Genomic DNA, 19,934 nt, shown 5'->3' on the forward strand with positions numbered 1-19,934 from the left:
CATCAGGATTAGATATGCAAAAAGAGTTCCTTTAGCAGAATCCACAAAATCTAAATACAAGTTTAAATGAAATTATGGTGAGGAATAGCGAAGAAAATCACACACAAAAAGGATTTATTAAATGTTTTCTGTACTTAATGAAGCAAATTTAAGTAAAAAAAAACCCAATTATATAAACATCAAGATCAAGATATACCTTTTTCAGCAATGAATCATTACAGAACTAAGTTTGACCCCTAGGGTGCAGCACAGCATTGCACTCCTTTTGGCCTGAACTGTTGCAACCCATTCAGAACCAGGCCCTGGGCACCAGTAGTTATTGGAGGGTAGGCACCATGATTCAGTCTTCTTTTATTTACCAATCGTGTCAGAGATCAAGTCACAACTGACGAATCAAAAAGCAGTGAATTTTTAGCAAATATAATTTATATTTTAAAAAAAATTTATAATTTTTAAAAATTATAAAAATGTAATTTATATTTTTAAAGTAAAGCAATAATCTTGGTTGTCGATTAAAAGAAAGAAACATGAAAAATAAGGAGCACTCCAAATCAGGAGTATTCCAAGAAACACACTGAAACAAAACAATTTCATCTTCTAAAAGAAGTTTAGCTTAAATATGGTACAAGAAATTTCTATTTTACATATCTTTTGGAGACATCAATAGACTTACCTTTTATGAATATTCATTAATAGGCATTCACATGTGCAAACCAACACAGCTCAACAAAATATAATTCACTCAACATGATATAATTAGCACACCTCTTAACCTATCACAATATAGTCCTTTCAAGGACTAGCCTCGTTTGAATACCATGTTTTGTTACCTTAACAATACTGCACCGTAGCATTATATAACCCTACTGCCACGTGGGCAACATTTTCAACCAGCTCAGCCTCGTTTAAAGTCTGCATATTCCCATGGGCTCAGCCTCTTGACAAATTTAGTCTTGTCATCTCTCCACTGGTAAAAGTAAACTCACTCCTGGAGATCTTCCATTTCCACCAGTCTGAGTCATTATGCTTTTTGTCCCCATCAGCTGCACTAGCATCTGGCACCCTTTCAAACCTTAGAAAAGGACCTCTCTCTACTCCTGACCTTTACTTGGTATCTCCCACCTTGACAGAGAAGATGCCAGAATGAATTATATTACATGTCTTACAAGAGTAAATCTCCGTGCAAAGTCGGTGTTGACTTTACCTCCTTGCCAATCACCTGTAACAGATCCCCCCTTCCAATGTACCTGGGTTCCCACTAGTCCAGCGTCAGTTAAATTTAATGCTTTTGAAAGAAAATGTTAAGCCTGGTTTCGAAAAGACCAAAGCAGGGGCTTTTGAAAAGATAAATTGGTGAAAACTGTCCCTTCAGCCTCTATTGTATTTATTCTCTTGGGCAGATACCAGGTGAGTGTGAACAGCCAGGTTCTATCCTGGAAAGTTTGCCCTCTTGGTGATGAAACCTACCTGAATATTTTTTTCACAGTCTGTTTGCTGGTGAAGGGACAGCTCACTTTCCAGGACAAACTTCTTGCCACACTTATCACAAATCTGCATGCGCCTATGAGTAACGTTCATGTGCTTCTCCAGGTACCAGCGAGTATTAAACACCCTGGGGCACTTCTCACAGGTCAGAGTCTCTTTCTCTTCACACTTAGCTTTCTGGACTGGCGCTTTGGGCTCCTTTGCGGCCCGCTTCTTACGCTTAGGTGGCTCTACACTCTTCCTACGACCTCTTGTAGCTCTGGGAGTAGGGGAGGCGGCAGCTGCGGCAACAGAGGCAGCTCTCCTCGTTCTCCTTTGTGTAACGCTGACTTTCTCCACTATCTTCTCCTTTTTCTTCTGCCTTTCGTTTTCTCCATAGTCATTACTGTCATCCGTGGCCTCTTCCTCACTCTCTTCCTCTTCCTCCTCACTGCTTGTCTTAAGAACAGGAGTCTCTTTGGACTGAGAAGAGACACCCTTTTCCCCTTTAGATACATTTAATGTTTGATTATTAAGGTTTACCTCCACTATGATCTGCTCCCTTTTGTAGGAGACTTCCTCCTCCTCCTCCTCTTCTGTGTCATCAGAATTCTCCCGGTCTTCTTTAACAGCATGCACGTCAGACACTGCTCTTGTCTCCCTGAAATATGGCTGCTCTTCTGTTTCATGGAGATGTGGTTTGCTCATCTTGGTGTCCACTAACACAGAATACGGACTTCCTGATTCTCTTTTGTACACTTTGGTGGACAGGTCAAGTTCCTGGTTGGCACCATGATAAAAGGTAGATGGCACTTGACCACGACAGCTATCTTCTTGTGCCATTCCTGTTACATGCACAGCACAGTTTTCAACCAGCTCCTGACAAGAACTGACTGTGTGGCTCATTGGTAAGTGGCCTAATTTATTAAGCAGTTCAGACTATAGAGAAATAGCTTTAAAACAGGGTAATTATTAAGACTCAAATCTTTTTCCATCCACAAAGAATCACTCAAATGAAAAAAAAGGTATTCCTGGAACCTGTGTGCAATTCTTCCAGTGTTGCAGCACCAAAGCGTAAGTCAAAAGGTTTGGTATTATGGCAAGAGCAGAGCACTAGTGATTTTTCTTTTGAAGAAAGCTGCAAATGACATGGAGCATCTTATCTGCAAAGAAAAGCAAAGAGAAAAAAGATCAGATATCTGTTATTTCCTTCTTATAGCATGCACTGACATCATACAACAAACATATCTTCAAATGATTAAACTCTTTATATATACAATTCTTTATCCTGTTTAAATGGTTCAGTGTGGGCCATCATTTTACTGGGTTACATGAATTCAACAAACATTCTGTTAGAATGTAAATTCTAAGACAGCAGGAGTCATTACCTGCCCAGTTCACTGAGCTATTCTTAGAGCTTAGCACAGTGACTACCAGCACTTAGTAGGTGTTCAGTGTATATTTGATGACTAAGTGAATATCTGTTTTTGCATAGCATTCATTATCCTGGATGTACTGACATGGCAGAATATATGGTCTGTGTCCCCAAGGAGTTTACAGTCTAGTTACACAATATGTGTTGTCCATGAAACACGCAAGGACCTTATGCTGGCTGGTTTTCTTTTCAATATCAGTCACCACCATCCACCACAGTGAGAGCTCATGGAACAAAGGGAGTAGTGGGCTAGGTACTGTGGACCAGGAAAATAAAGCAGCTAACTGACAACTACAGAAGAGAGAGAAATGTCACTGGCCTTAAATAATTTATAATCTAGGTATAGATATTATTGTTTTCAGGTTTCTTAGAGTAATTTCAAAGCTGCTAAGTATTTTTAAATTTATTCTATGCATAGCTCTCTAGATCCACTCAATAACCAGGTGATTTTTCATGTGTCAGTTGCACAGAAGTCTAAATTCTAAGAAACAGTAACCATAAGGTTGATATGGTTCCAAGAAAAATAAAACCATCCATTAAAAAAAAAAAAGATGAGAAAGGCACATAATTTGCTTTGTGACATACCTCACATTGCTGCTTAGCCAACCACCTAACCTCTGAGTCATATGAATATTACTGCAAGCACATACCCTATCTAATTGACAAAAGGAAGGAAACTAGTATTTAATGAATACCTGCTATGTGCACAGAATTGTAAAGGTGCTCATTATTTATTATTTTTAGTTAATATTCACTACAAAACTTTGGAGTTGATTTTTAAACTTATTTTAAATTTTTTATCAAAGTAATCACTCAGAAAAATCATACACAGTTTTACAAGTCAAATATATTGCAAGGTTTATAACAAAAGCAGCCATCCTCTGCCTGCTCCATCCCATCTGAGTCCCATACCTGAGACAAAAGTGTTCCTTTTAGCTGTTCCTCTTCCCCTTCCCCTTGTATTCTTCTTCTTTTTTTAAAATTTATTATTTTTTTTAATTCTTGAATTTTATTTTATTTATTGTTTTATACAGCAGGTCCTTCTTAGTCATCAATTTTATACACATCAGTGTATACATGTCAATCCCAATCGCCCAATTCATCACCCCACCCCCCCGCCGCTTTCCCCCCTTGGTGTCCATACATTTGTTCTCTACATCTGTCTCTCTATTTCTGCCCTGCAAACCGGTTCATCTGTACCATTTTTCTAGGTTCCACATATATGCATTAATATACGATAATTGTTTTTCTCTTTCTGACTTACTTCACTCTGTATGACAGTCTCTAGATCCATCCACGTCTCTACAAATGACCTAATTTCGTTCCTTTTTATGGTTGAGTAATACTCCACTGTATATATGTACCACATCTTCTTTATCCATTTGTCTGTCAATGGGCATTTAGGTTGCTTCCATGACCTGGCTATTGTAAATAGTGCTGCAATGAACATTGGGGTGCATGTGTCTTTTCGAATCATGGTTTTCTCTGGATATATGCCCAGTAGTGGGATTGCTGGGTCATATGGTAATTCTATTTTTAATTCTTTAAGGAACCTCCATACTGTTCTCCATAGTAGCTGTATCAATTTACATTCCCACCAACAGTGCAAGACGGTTCCCTTTTCTCCACACCCTCTCCAGCATTTGTTGTTTGTAGATTTTCTGATGACGCCCATTCTAACTGGTGTGAGGTGATACCTCACTGTAGTTTTGATCTGCATTTCTCTAATAATTAGTGATGTTGAGCACCTTTTCATGCGCTTCTTGGCCATCTGTATGTCTTCTTTGGAGAAATGTCTATTTAGGTCTTCTGCCCATTTTTGGATTGGGTTGTTTTTTTTTTTTAATATTGAGCTGCATGAGCTGTTTATATATTTTGGAGATTAATCCTTTGTCCATTGATTCGTTTGCAAACATTTTCTCCCATTCTGAGGGTTGTCTTTTCGTCTTGTTTATGGTTTCCTTTGCTGTGCAAAAGCTTTGAAGTTTCATTAGGTCTCATTTGTTTATTTTTGTTTTTATTTCCATTACTCTAGGAGGTGAGTCAAAAAAGATCTTGCTGTGATTTATGTCAAACAGTGTTCTTCCTATGTTGTCCTCTAAGAGTTTTATACTGTCAAGTCTTACATTTAGGTCTCTAATCCATTTTGAGTTTATTTTTGTGTATGGTGTTAGGGAGTGTTCTAATTTCATTCTTTTACATGTAGCTGTCCAGTTTTCCCAGCACTACTTATTGAAGAGACTTTCTTTTCTCCATTGTATATCCTTGCCTCCTTTGTCATAGATTAGTTGACCATAGGTGCATGGGTTTATCTCTGGGCTTTCTATCCTGTTCCATTGATCTATGTTTCTGTTTTTGTGCCAGTACTATATTGTCTTGATTACTGTAGTTTTGTAGTGTAGTCTGAAGTCAGGGAGTCTGATTCCTCCAGCTCTGTCTTTTTCCCTCAAGACTGCTTTGGCTATTCAGGGTCTTTTGTGTCTCCATACAAATTTTAAGATTTTTTGTTCTAGTTCTGTAAAAACTGCCATTGGTAATTTGATAGGGATTGCATTGAATCTGCAGATTGCTTTGGGTAGTATAGTCATTTTCACAATATTGATTCTTCCAATCCAAGAACATGGTATATCTCTCCACCTGTTGGTATCATCTTTTTTTTTTTTTTAATATATTTATTTATTAATGGCTGCGTTGGGTCTTCGTTGCTGCACGCAGGCTTTCTCTAGTTGCGGCAAGCGGGGGCTACTCTTCGTTGTGGTGCACCGGCTTCTCATTGCGGTGGCTTCTCTTGTTGCAGAGCACGGGCTCTAGGCACGCGGGTTCAGTAGTTGTGGCACGTGCGCTCTAGAGCGCAGGCTCAGTAGTTGTGGTGCACGGGCTTAGTTGCTCTGCGGCATGTGGGATTTTCCCAGACCAGGGCTCGAACCCGTGTCCCCTGCACTGGCAGGCAGGTTCTTAACCACTGCGCCACCAGGGAAGTCCGGTATCATCTTTAATTACTTTCATCAGTGTCTTATAGTTTTCTGCATACAGGTCTTTTGTCTCCCTAGGGAGGTTTATTCTTAGGTATTTTATTCTTTTTGTTGCAGTGGTAAATGGGAGTGTTTCCTTAATTTCTCTTTCAGATTTTTCATCATTAGTGTATAGGAATGCAAGAGATTTCTGTGCATTAATTTTGTATCCTGCAACTTTACCAAATTCACTGATTAGCTCTAGTAGTTTTCTAGTGGCATCTTTAGGATTCTCTATGTATAGTATCATGTCATCTGCAAACAGTGACAGTTTTACTTCTTCTTTTCCAATTTGGATTCCTTTTATTTCTTTTTCTTCTCTGATTGTCATGGCTAGGACTTCCAAAACTATGTTTTGTTTTGTTTTGTTTTTTTAAAATTTATTTATTTTTGGCTACATTGGGTCTTCGTTGCTGCGCTCGGGCTTTCTCTAGTTGCGGCGAGCGGGGGCTACTCTTCATGGCGGTGCGCGGGCTTCTCATTGAGGTGGCTTCTCTTGTTTCGGAGCACGGGCTCTAGGCACGCGGGCTTCAGTAGTTGCAGCGTGTGGGCTCAGTAGTTGTGGCTCGCAGGCTCTAGAGTGCAGGCTCAGTAGTTGTGGCGCACGGGCTTAGCTGCTCCGCAGCATGTGGGATCTTCCCGGACCAGGGCTTGAACCCGTGTCCCCTGCATTGGCAGGCGGACTCTTAACCACTGCACCACCAGGGAAGCCCCAAAACTACGTTGAATAATAGTGGTGAGAGTGGACATCCTTGTCTTGTTCCTGATCTTAGAGGAAATGCTTTCAGTTTTTCACCATTGAGAATGATGCTTGCTGTGGGTTTGTCATATATGGCCTTTATTATGTTGAGGTAGGTTCCCTCTATGCCCACTTTCTGGAGAGTTTTTATCATAAATCGGTGTTGAATTTTGTCAAAAGCTTTTTCTGCATCCATTGAGATGATTATACGGTTTTTATTCTTCAATTTGTTAATATGGTTTATCAGATTGATTTGCGTATATTGAAGAATCCTTGCATCCCTGGGATAAATCCCACTTGATCATGGTGTATGATCCTTTTAATGTGTTGTTGGATTCTGTTTGCTAGTATTTTGTTGAGGATTTCGGCATCTATATTCATCAGTGATATTGGTCTGTAATTTTTTTTTTTTTTTGTAGTATCTTTGTCTGGTTTTGGTATCAGGGTGATGGTGGCCTCATAGAATGAGTTTGGGAGTGTTCCTTCCTCTGCAATTTTTTGGAAGAGTTTGAGAAGGATGGGTGTTAGCTCTTCTCTAAATGTTTGATAGAATTCACCTGTGAAGCCATCTGGTCCTGGACTTTTGTTTGTTGGAAGATTTTAAATCACAGTTTCAATTTCATTACTTGTGATTGGTCTGTTCATATTTTCTATTTCTTCCTGGTTCAGTCTTGGAAGGTTATACCTTTCTAAGAATTTGTCCACTTCTTCCAGGTTGTCCATTTTATTGGCATAGAGTTGCTTGTAGTAGTCTCTTAGGATGCTTTGTATTTCTGTGGTGTCTGTTGTAACTTCTCCTTTTTCATTTCTAATTTTATTGATTTGAGTCCTCTCCCTCTTTTTCTTGATGAGTCTGGCTAATGGTTTATCAATTTTGTTTATCTTCTCAAAGAACCAGATTTTAGTTTTATTGATCTTTGCTATTGTTTTCTTTGTTTCTATTTCATTTATTTCTGCTCTGATCTTTATGATTTCTTTCCTTCTGCTAACTTTGGGTTTTGTTTGTTCTTCTTTCTCTAGTTCCTTTAGGTGTAAGGTTAGATTGTTTATTTGAGATTTTTCTTGTTTCTTGAGGTAGGCTTGTATAGCTATAAACTTCCCTCTTAGAACTGCTTTTGCTGCATCCCATAGGTTTTGGGTCGTCGTGTGTTCATTGTCATTTGTCTCTAGGTATTTTCTGATTTCCTCTTTGATTTCTTCAGTGATCTCTTGGTTATTTAGTAACATATTGTTTAGCCTCCATGTGTTTGTGTTTTTTACGTTTTTTTCCCCCTGTAATTCATTTCTAATCTCATAGCGTTGTGGTCAGAAAAGATGCTTGATATGATTTCAATTTTCTTAAATTTACTGTGGCTTGATTTGTGACCCCAGATGTGATCTATCCTGGAGAATGTTCCGTGCGCACTTGAGAAGAACGTGTAATCTGCTGTTTTTGGATGGAATGTCCTATAAATATCAATTAAATCTATCTGGTCTATTGTGTCATTTAAAGCCCCTGTTTCCTTATTTATTTTCATTTTGGATGATCTGTCCATTGGTGTAAGTGAGGTGTTAAAGTCCCCCACTATTACTGTGTTACTGTCGATTTCCTCTTTTATAGCTGTTAGCAGTTGCCTTATGTATTGAGGTGCTCCTATGTTGGGTGCATATGTAATTGTTACGTCTTCTTCTTGGATTGATCCCTTGATCATTATGTAGTGTCCTTCTTTGTCTCTTGTAACATTCTTTATTTTGAAGTCTATTTTATCTGATATGAGTATTGCTACTCCAGCTTTGATTTCCATTTGCATGGAATATCTTTTTTCATCCCCTCACTTTCAGTCTGTATGTGTCCCTAGGTCTGAAGTGGGTCTCTTGTAGACAGCATATATATGGGTCTTGTTTTTGTATCCATTCAGCAAGCCTGTGTCTTTTGGTTGGAGCATTTAATCCATTCACGTTTAAGGTAATTATCCATATGTATGTTCCTATGACCATTTTCTTAATTGCTTCGTGTTTGTTTTTGTAGGTCCTTTTCTTCTCTTGTGTTTCCCACTTAGAGAAGTTCCCTTAGCATTTGTTGTACAGCTGGTTTGGTGGTGCTGAATTCTCTTAGCTTTTGCATGTCTGTAAAGCTTTTGATTTCTCCATTGAATCTGAATGAGATCCTTGCCAGGTAGAGTAATCTTGGTTGTAGGTTCTTCCCTTTCATCACTTTAAGTATATCATGCCACTCCCTTCTGGCTTGTAGAGTTTCTGCTGAGAAATCAGCTGCTAACATTATGGGAGTTCCCTTGTATGTTATTTGTCGTTTTTCCCTTGCTGCTTTCAATAATTTTTCTTTGTCTTTAATTTTTGCCAGTTTTTGATTACTATGTGTCTCGGCGTGTTTCTCCCAGGGTTTATCCTGTATGGGACTCTCTGCACTTCCTGGACTTGGGTGGCTATTTCCTTTCCCATGTTAGGGAAGTTTTCGACTATAATCTCTTCAAATATTTTCTCGGGTCCTTTCTCTCTCTCTTCTCCTTCTGGGACCCCTATAATGCGAATGTTCTTGCTTTTAATGTTGTCCCAGAGGTCTCTCAGGCTGCCTTCATTTCTTTTCATTCTTTTTTCTTTATTCTGTTCCGCAGCAGTGAATTCCACCATTCTGTCTTCCAGGTCACTTATCCGTTCTTCTGCCTCAGTTACTCCGTTATTGATTCCTTCTAGCGTATTTTTCATTTCAGTTATTGTATTGTTCATCTCTGTTTGTTTGTTCTTTAATTCTTCTATGTCTTTGTTAAACGTTTCTTGCATCTTCTCGATCTTTGCCTCCATTCTTTTTCCGAGGTCCTGGATCATCTTCACTATTATTCTGAGTTCTTTTTCTGGAAGGTTGCCTATCTCCACTTCATTTAGTTGTTTTTCTGGGGTTTTATCTTGTTCCTTCATCTGGTACATAGCCCTTTGCCTTTTCATCTTGTCTATCTTTCTGTGAATGTGGTTTTTGTTCCACAGGCTGCAGGATTGTAGTTCTTCTTGCCTCTGCTGTCTGCCCTCTGGTGGATGAGGCTATCTAAGAGGCTTGTGCAAGTTTCCTGATGGGAGGGACTGGTGGTGGGTAGAGCTGACTGTTGCTCTGGTGGGCAGAGCTCAGTAAAACTTTAATCTGCTTGACTGCTGATGGGTGGGGCTGGGTTCCCTCCCTGTTGGTTGTCTGGCCTGAGGCAACCCAACACTGGAGCCTACCTGGGCTCTTTGGTGGGGCTACTGGCGGACTCTGGGAGGGCTCACGCCAAGGAGTACTTCCCAGAACTTCTGCTGCCAGTGTCCTTGTCCCCACGGTGAGCCACAGCCAACCCCCCGCCTCTGCAGGAGACCCTCCAACACTAGCAGGTAGGTCTGGTTCAGTCCCCCCTGGGGTCACTGCTCCTTCCCCTGGGTCCTGATGCACACACTATTTTGTGTGTGCCCTCCAAGAGTGGAGTCTCTGTTTCCCCCAGTCCTGTCAAAGTCCTGCAATCAAATCCCACTAGCCTTCAAAGTCTGATTCTCTAGGAATTCCTTCTCCCGTTGCCGGACCCCCAGGTTGGGAACTCTGACGTGGGGCTCAGAACCTTCACTCCAGTGGGTGGACTTCTGTGGTATAAGTGTTCTCCAGTCTGTGAGTCACCCACCCAGCAGTTATGGGATTTGATTTAACTGTGACTGCACCCCTCCTACCGTCTCATTGTGGCTTCTCCTTTGTCTTTGGATGTGGGGTATCTTTTTTGGTGAGTTCCAGTGTCTTCCTGTCAATGACTGTCCAGCAGCTAGTTGTGATTCTGGTGTTCTCGCAAGAGGGAGTGAGAGCACATCCTTCTACTCCGCCATCTTGGTTCCTAATCCCCTTCCCCTTGTATTTACTTTCATATTTCTAAACAATTTGATTATATTTCCTTTTTTTTTCTGGCCATGCCGCATGGCACGTGGGATCTTAGTTCCCTGACCAGGGACTGAACCTGGGCCCTCAGCAGTGAAAATGCCGAGTCTTACCCACTGGACCACCATGGAAGTCCCTGTGATTATATTTCTATTTCTTGACTTTTTTTATTTTTTCAATTTTAGATAGTACCACTTGTCTCCCACTATAGTTTTCTTACCTTATTGCTCCCAACTCTCCCTTCGTCCTCCCCATATAGTTGTATCACTTTTTTGTTAAGTCAGTATTGCTTACACTATTATTGCTTTTATTATTATTAATAAATAATATTATCAAATATTATTATTAATAAGTTATAAATATAAATAAAATATATTAAAATATAATATATAAAATATAAATATATAATAAAATATAAAATATATTAAAATATAAATAAAATATAAATATTATTATTATTAAAATAAATAATATTATCTTATTAGTAAAATAATAATTTTAATAATAAAATTATTATAATAAATTATTATTTAACATTATTGCTTACAGTATTATTGCTTACACTATTATGATTATAATACATAATTCACAACGATTTCTATCATTCCTCTGCTATTGTCTCTCTTCCATTTTCTCTCCTTATGGATTTATTCTTTTAAAAAAATTATTTAGGGAATTCCTTGGCAGTCCGATGGTTAGGACTCTGTGCTTTCACTGCTGAGGGCCTAGCTTCAATCTCTGGTTGGGGAACTAAGATCACACAAGCCGCACGGTGTGGCCAAATCAATCAATTAATTAATCATAAAAAATTATTTTACTTTCATTTTAGTAGAATTTCAGGAAGAAATGGTGATAAATGCCACCATGTTTTACTTGACATCTGAATAGATATATTTATACTTTTTTGTATTTATAAAAGAGGAAATTATGCCTCTGAGAGGTCAAATTATTTGTCTAAGATCACCTATCTATTAAATGACAGAAGCAATGTTTGACTCCAGGCCTGCCTGACTCCAAAGCTCATGGTCTATTTCTACTATGACAAATGACATTCCAAAATAATTAAAACTCAATTATTCCTGTAACCACATACCTTTTTGCATCAGTTTTGTACCTTGCATTTTAAGTAGGAAAATCATAGTAGCTTTATTTTGTATTGCCCAAACTTCTGACCCGTGGAAATAATGTAAACTACTATAAGTACCAGTAAATAAATTTACCCACATTAATTATCTCAAATTAAGCAAGGGAGGAGAGACAGTAAAATTCAATTAACCAGAAAAAGATAGGAATAAAACAAAATCGTGAAGACAAAGAAAAATAAATGAAAGGATATCCTCTGTGGTAGTGGTCAATTTGTTCTTCCGAAATACCCCTGACCCTCGGCCTTCTGGGCACATGACAGACCTGCACTTTCTGACCCTGCCCCCTCCCCTGTAGTTGGGTGGGGCTGTGTGACTATTTCCAGCCAGTACAGCTGAGTAGAAGTGATACATGGAAGAGCAATATGAGACCCTCCAGACCTCTCTTCCCTCTGAGACAGGGACCAGCAATCCTTAAGGTGATGACCGTTATGACTGCTATCAACCTGGGACACTAAGTAACAAAATGACCCACAGGATATGCATAATGCTGTGGATCTTTAAAATTTTTTTTTTTTAATTTAATTTGAAGGAGAGCATGTTTTCAAAGCCACTGAGATCTTTTTTTTTTTTTTTAAATACATCTTTACTGGAGTATAATTGCTTCACAATGCTGTGTTAGGTGTTAGTTTCTGTTGTACAACAAAGTGAATCAGCCATATGCATACATATATCCCCATATCTCCTCCCTCTTGAACCTCCCTCTCACCCTCCCTATCCCACCCCTCTAGGTGGTCAAAAAGCACCGAGCTGATCTCCCTGTGCTATGCTGCTGCTTCCCACTACAAAGCCACTGAGATCTTGTGTTGTTTACTACTGCAGCATAACCTGGCCTCTCCTAGCTGATACAGGTGGAATCCAGAAGTGTGGTGCTGCCTCACCAAAAAACCTAAAGTATATGGTGAAGGCTTAGGAGCTGGGTAGAAGGAGGCAAGGAAAAAGTTATCAGAGGCTAAAAGGAGAGCAGCTCATATTGCACAGTGGTGAAGAGAGTTAATATGCCATAAAAACTTATAGCTCTAGTGGGAAAATGGACTATTAAGAGAGTGTGTTGGTTACTCTTGGCTGTATTTGACACATTATTATTTGAAAAGGATGAATTCAGAAAAGAATCAGTCAGTTTCCAATCATGAAAAAAGGAGTCCAGAAGGTCAGTGATTTCTAGGGTTAGAAGAAGCAAGTGCTTAACACACAACTGAGAAGGTCTCTGAGCTACAAATGCTGATCAGAATTCAGTCTTGAGGCAAGGATCAAGTGAAAGTTTTGGCCTTCACAACCACTGATAAAACCTCCCAACTGATTAAGGTAGTGCTGAATAAAATAGCTTTTCTAAAAAGAGACTAAAGAGAGGTTCTCTCACCAAAGCAGTCTCTTAGTCTGTTTTGCTACAAAGCACGTTCCTTTGATGTAAATTAGTTCAAATGCTATTAGTAAATAGGGAAATGATGTCAATATAACACAGAAGTCTTGTTGGTTTATACAAAATTTTCCTGTTTGATCAGGAGAAAGCTTTCCCAAATCAAAAAGAAAGCTTTAGCAATATATGAAAACACTAAGAAAAAAGCTAAACATCCCACTTCTGTACCTTCCTTTAATGCAAGTTGTGGCTGGTTCAGCTGCTTCATGAACCACTGCACTTTCCACTTTATATCTGATGAAGTTGAGGGTATATGTTTTTCCTCCTGTGTTTAAAAAAGAAAGAAAGTTTTTGATTGCTGAAGCATACACCATACCATAGATCAAATTTTTACTGTAATGAAATTAGTCTCTATTATATGTAAATGTCTTCAAGACCCCAAAATCTCAGAGGAGGAAACAAGCACCCAGGGGATTTAGTCTGTAAAGCTCCAACCGACTGATGCTGAGTGCATATGCCACTGGAGATTTAATATGCTACTGTTTTTATTTTAATTAATTTTGCTTTTATCAGTGCACTGGTTACAGTGTTCCACAGCTTTTGAGTGGTCTGCCCAATCCTGTTTTTCCCATAAGCCCTGTTTATTTTAGTGTGCAATTCTGCAGAATTCAGGAAAGCATATATGGCATTATGGCAGAAATACCTGTATTCAAAATTAAGTCAAGGAAGAAGTATGAGACCAATAAGGCAGAGTTATGCAGCAAATCTATGAAGTATGGTTAGAAAAGAATTGTGGACGTGGCTAGGGCACATGGAGCTGACTGGAAACAAATAAGTAAAAATCCAACTAAGTTTCTGAGAGTTATACTGCCAAAACGACCACCAGCCTGGGCTTGAGAGCCTATGACTATTCAAGCCTTCTTAAAATGATCTTTGGGTTCTCAAGCATCTATGGCAGGAAGTGGACTAAGAAAGCTGTTCATCCCCTTAAAGGGGTATATTCCTCATTGTCCATTTGGGATACAGCCAAGGAACATAAGAGGGAAAAAAGGAGGAGGAGGAGGTCCAATAAGCTGGAGCTAGGGGAGCAAAGAAAGAACAGACAAGTGAGCTAAGGAGCCAAGTCAGGGTCTCTTCAAGAACATTCCCCATCCCTGGAGGGGTCCTCTCAATGACTGCTCGGAGGAACTGCAGAATTTGCTGCAGTCCATTGACTGCTATATGTCTCCTGTTCTTCCCCCTTTCAAATGGGAGTGTTTATTTTTATCATCCTGCCGCTGGTCACCACTGTATATTGTATGTGAGGGCAGCCAATCATTTGTCAACTTCTTTCATAAGTCTATGAATCAAAAAGAGCAACATCTGGGCCTGATGTAGAGGCTACTATGTGCACCATCTCCTCACGAATAGACCACCAGTCATCACATCCTTGCATCACTCAGAGGTCCTGGACTTCAAGCCTGATGCCATGATTTGATAGGACCTTGGGGTTCCCTACCTGGGGAGGAAGTGAGTGTATTTTGCCTGTGAGAGAGAGTAGATCGACTATCTGGTGACCAAAAGAATAGTGCTGTTTATCATATATTTTCAGCTGTCTCCCTGGCACAGGCAGTGTTGTGCTTCCTGGCCTTGCCTAGTTACATGGGACTACATGACTAGATCTGGCCATCATGTTGTGAAATAAGCAATGTGAGTCACTTCTGAGCTAGTGAGAGACCCTTCAGACTTCATTTCCCTCTTAGCATGGTGACCAATAGTGTACAAGAAGGTGGTTGTTCCATCTGCCTGGATCACTGAGTGACACGAGCAGAGCTCCCCTGCTGATCTATCATGGCCATGCAGTGAGAAACAAATCCTTCATTGTTTAAGCCACCTAGACTGGGAGGTGGTTTGTTGCTGCAGCATAATCTAGCTAATGCAGTTCTTTATGAATATGTATATGTATTACATATATCAATGGTCTCAGTCTTAAGCTGGACAGCAGAGACAGAATTGCTAGGTGAAAAGTTTAAAAATCAGACAGACGGGGCTTCCCTGGTGGCGCAGTGGTTGAGAGTCCGCCTGCCAATGCAGGGGACACGGGTTCGAGCCCTGGTCCGGGAGGATCCCACATGCCGCGGAGCAACTGGGCTCGTGCGCCACAACTACTGAGCCTGCGCTCTAGAGCCTGTGAGCCACAACTACTGAGCCCAAGTGCCACAACTACTGAAGCCCATGCGCCTAGAGCCCGTGCTCCACAATAAGAGAAGCCACCGCAATGAGAAGCCTGCGCACCGCAATGAAGAGTAGCCCCCGCTCGCCGCAACTAGAGAAAGCCCGCACACAGCAACGAAGACCCAACACAGCCAAAAATAAATAAATAAAATAAATAAATTTATAAAAAAAAAAAAAAAAAAAAATCAGACAGACGAAGGGATCAATTCACATGGGAATTCTCTACTTAATAAGTTAGAAAATAAGACTTTTCCTTCTTTAAAAAATTAGAATTAAAGTGCTTTATTCTATTTTTTTTTTTTTTTTTGCGGGGAGGGGCACCACGCTGCGTGGCTTGGGGGATCTTAGTTCCCCGACCAGGGACTGAACCCGGGCCCCGGCAGTGAGAGCACTGAGTCCTAACCACTGGACCACCTGGAAATCCGCCCTTTTTTGCTTTATATGATTTTAAATGATGTACACATATATAGGATTACCATATGAACATGCAGTGGAAGAGCAGAGTCTTAAGCTGGACTCGGGACCGCCAGGGAAGTCCCCCCATATGAACCTGAAAGTGACATCTCACCACTATTAAAATCAGGAAGGCTCATAGAAACGCCAATAAATCACACTGTCACGACAGAAGACACAGTCTAATTGTTCACTTTGAGACACATATGGGCATTCTGCCCACATTTTACTTTCTTCATTTGGTTTTGGCACCTTTCCCTTGTCTGAGTTTTGGGTGATAATCTTTCTTTATTCTCTTTCCAGAAAACTTAAAATATCTCCTAAGGGCACAACAGAGTAACCTTTACAATACCAAAACCACATTAGGGAAATCAGAACCTTCCGTGTTCCATTATCCAGCTCTTCATGCGTATCCTCAGTTCTAACTTACTTATTACAAATCATCTTAGTTTTTTAGAAGACTCTCTAAGTGAATGTATTGAGCTCTGAGAACCTGAAGGTAGACAGAAGAGGCAAATAAGAAATAACCCTCAATGATATTTAAAGCTGCTTAAATTCATCTCTCTATGGTATTAAAACGACACAAGTTCATCTGTTCTTAAAGATAATTGTCTGAAGTGGCATAAAATAAATTCCAAAATGAAGTGGGTCATTCCTTAGCGTCTTGCTATAATCAGTGTACACAACTTGGGGGAAAACGTGGTGTGTGTGTCAGGGGCTCACCATCTGAGAAGCAGTCAGTCCTAGTACTGTAAAAGCTGGACCAGCTACTGGGAAGAAACTACAGTTTTTTTAAAAAAAGTTAGAAAATATGACAGCATATATACAGATAGTAAAGTACAGCTTTCAGAATGTGCTTTTTTTCAATGCCATTTTTTCCCCAAGTGGACTACAAAAGAAGTTTATGCAGTCTTCAAGAGTGTTTATTAGTTTTAAAAGGAAAACAATTTTGTTCCCTGAGAAGTTTTAGTAGTTAATTTCAACAAATTTAATTTTTTTTCTATTAAAATATGTACCTATGCGTCCTCCTTGTATGTTAAAAAGACCCTATTTTGGACGAGTCTTTGCAAGTTGAAAAGGCAACCTGGTAAGGTGTATCAGTCTGGTACCTCTGCTTATTCCACTCCTTCAGAGCCATGGCCCCTGACCTGTTTCCAAAGCTCAAACCACCCATGTACTGCCAGACCCTGGTCCTGCTGAATGGAGAGGTTTCTAAAGCATACAACTACCTATGACGATCAGGCCAAAACTAAAACCACCAAGAAATGGAAAGGATCAAGGAGGGAAAGATAAATGCCTATCAGCAAAGTTCTTTCAAAAAAAAAAAAGAAAAAAAGATCCACTAGGAAGCATGGACAGGATGACATTTGGGTCTGTGACAGCAATGCAATGGTCTGATACTTTAGTCAAAGCTTTCCTGCTTTTGCCGAAGGCTACTCATTTTTTTCTCATTAGGAAACTATGTCAGTGATACATTTGTCAAATAACAACTAATCTCAAAGTCTTTGGATGGTCAGGTAATTATTTAAGAACTACTAACTATGTGCTTACTATGAGTGAAAAAAAAAAACAACTAGAAATCTGAAAGTTTGGAAGAGACACTGCATGCAGGTGGGAAAATCAGTAAAAGTTTTGTGAAGGACAGTACATTTCAGGAAAACTTGAAGGGCAGGCAGGTTTTAGACTGGCAGAAATGAAGGCAGAAAAAGTCATTTCTAGTAAAGTGAAATTAGAATGGGGTAATAGTGAGGTATATTCTTAAATTAATATTAAGAATATTAAGAATTCTTAATATTAAGAATATTCTTAAACAAGAGACCGTGTAAGCTGTTTAGTTTTGCTAGAATATAGGGCTTGAGGAAGGGAGAGGTGGCAAGATAAGTGAGTTATTATTATTTTTTAAAAATAAATTTATTTATTTATTTATTTTTGGCTGTGTTGGGATCTTCGTTGCTGCGTGCAGGCTTTCTCTAGTTGCGGCGAGCGGGGGCTACTCTTTGTTGTGGTGCGCGGGCTTCTCATTGCCATGGCCTCTCCTATTGCGGAGCATAGGCTCTAGGCGCGTGGGCTTCACTAGATGCAGCACGCGAGCTCAATAGCTGTGGCTCATGGGCTCTAGAGCGCAGGCTCAGCAGTTGTGGCGCACGGGCTTAGTTGCTACGTGGCATGTGGGATCTTCCCAGACCAGGGCTCGAACCTGTGTCCCCTGCATTGGCAGGCGGACTCCCAACCACTGAGCCACCAGGGAAGTCCCAATAGGTGAGTTATTGCCATATTGTGGCCAACCTTGAAGGCTGGACTGAAGAGTTTGTAGTTAATATGGATGACAAGATAGAGCATCAAAGGTTTTTAAGGAAGGAACTAATATAATTAGAGTTGTGTTTTAGGGGTCAAATTACATGACAGCAAACAACTGTAGACCTATATTTAAGTATATCTTTGAGACATATATATGATAAAACAGATATACAATTAAGCAAAATAGAATAAACTTAAAATAAGTAAAGAAATTGAAGTAGAAAAAAATAGGAGTAGGAAAATAATACCAGGAATTAGGATAAAAACAAAATAAAAGCATAAACGATTTTACACTAAATCCTATATTAGTACTGACTAAAATAAAATTTAAAATATCCAAACTGTAATTCTAAAATGTTCTCTACAAGAATGCATTCCTTATGAAATAATTAATTTCCCTACGTAGTAATTAAACTGAGTGTAAGACTCATGGCCACACTAAAACCTTAATTTTTTTTTTGTGATAATACAGTAGGTTCTACTTTCAGTAGGCCTAATATAATGAAATCTCACCATGTCCTGTCTTTTCCTTAAAAACAATCTGTAAGAGCAGCCACTATGGAAAACAGTATGGAGATTCCTCAAATAATTAAAAATAGAACTACCATTCGATCCAGCAATTCCACTCCTGGGTATATATCCAAAGAAAACTCCTATGTTCAATGTAGCATTATTTACAATAACCAAGAAATGTAAGCAACCTAAGTGCCCATCAACAGATGAATGGAGGAACTTCCCTGGCGGTCCAGTGGTTAAGACTCTGCGCTTCCATGGCAGGGGGCACAGGTCCAATCCCTTCTCGGGAACTAAGATCCCGCATGCCATGCGGTGTGGCCAAAAAAAAAAGATGAATAGATAAAGAAGATACGGTGTGTATGCATACGTATATATTTACACACACACACACACACACACACACACACACACACAATTACTCAGCCATGAAAAAGAATGAGATCTTGCCATTTGTGACAATATGGAGGGATCTAGACGGTATTATGCTAAGTAAAATAAGTCAGATACTGTATGATTTCACTTATATGTGGAATCTAAAAAACAAAACAAGTAAGCAAACGACAAACCAGAAACAGAGTCACAGATACAGAGAAGAAACAGGTGGTTGCCAGAGGGGTGGGGAGCCGGGGGGGAGGGGGAGGAGAGAAACAGGTGAGGGAGATTAAGATCTTGTTCTTTTATATAAAACAATCCATATTATTATGGTAAAGAATGTGTGACCATACAGGCTTAATGATGGGATCGATAATTAGGGTTCATTTTTTTTGGCTGTGTTGGGTCTTTGTTGCGCGCGGGCTTTTTCTAGTTGCGGGGAGTGGGAACTACTCTTCTTTTCGGTGCGCGGGCTTCTCATTGTGGTGGCGTCTCTTGTTGCGGAGCACGGGCTCTAGGCGCGCCAGCTTCAGTAGTTGCAGCATGCAGGCCCTAAAGTGCACGGGCTTAGCGGCTCTGAGGCATGTGGGATCTTCCCAGACCAGGGATCGAACCCGTGTCCCCTGCATTGGTAGGCGGATCCTTAACCACTGCACCAACAGGGAAGTCCCGGGGTTCATTTTTAACCTAAATTTTGGTACTGTCAACCCTTAAATTTTACCAACCTATGCCTCAGTCTGCCAATCTGAAAAGCGGGAGCCAAGAAAACAAACTGCAAAACTGAAAAACTTGGTAAATACTACCCTCTGATCTACGAAACACATATGGTAGTGGTGACAGTTATATGCATTTATATGATACTTTAGATTACATAAGTAAAGCACATTTATCATACATTTGTTAAACATTTATTAAATGCTTACTTTCTAAAGGTGCTCACAGAATTGACCTGGGATGCACTAGAAAAGCTACCAAAACCAACATATAAAAGTCAACTTTACAATAAACAAAACCTCAAATGACATATATCATTGGACCATATTTTAGATA

The 19,934-nt window shown here is 39.7% G+C and overlaps 1 protein-coding gene across 2 annotated transcripts in view; it reads right to left on the reverse strand.

The window, feature by feature from the left end:
* ZNF652 (zinc finger protein 652) overlaps window positions 1-19,934 on the reverse strand; it is a 69,658-nt gene that overhangs the window by 19,586 nt on the left and 30,138 nt on the right. Inside the window, exons 2-3 of one of the 2 annotated variants that reach the window (XM_057535635.1) lie at window positions 13,260-13,356; window positions 1,468-2,627 (exon numbers count right to left, since the gene is read on the reverse strand). In XM_057535635.1, coding sequence (XP_057391618.1) covers window positions 1,468-2,370 — 903 coding nt within the window. In that variant the 5' untranslated portion in view covers window positions 2,371-2,627; window positions 13,260-13,356. The remainder of the gene's footprint in view (window positions 1-1,467; window positions 2,628-13,259; window positions 13,357-19,934) is intronic. The other variant, XM_057535636.1, reaches the window with a different exon arrangement.

Source organism: Balaenoptera acutorostrata, chromosome 20, assembly GCF_949987535.1.
Source record: "Balaenoptera acutorostrata chromosome 20, mBalAcu1.1, whole genome shotgun sequence".
NCBI lineage: Eukaryota > Metazoa > Chordata > Mammalia > Artiodactyla > Balaenopteridae > Balaenoptera > Balaenoptera acutorostrata.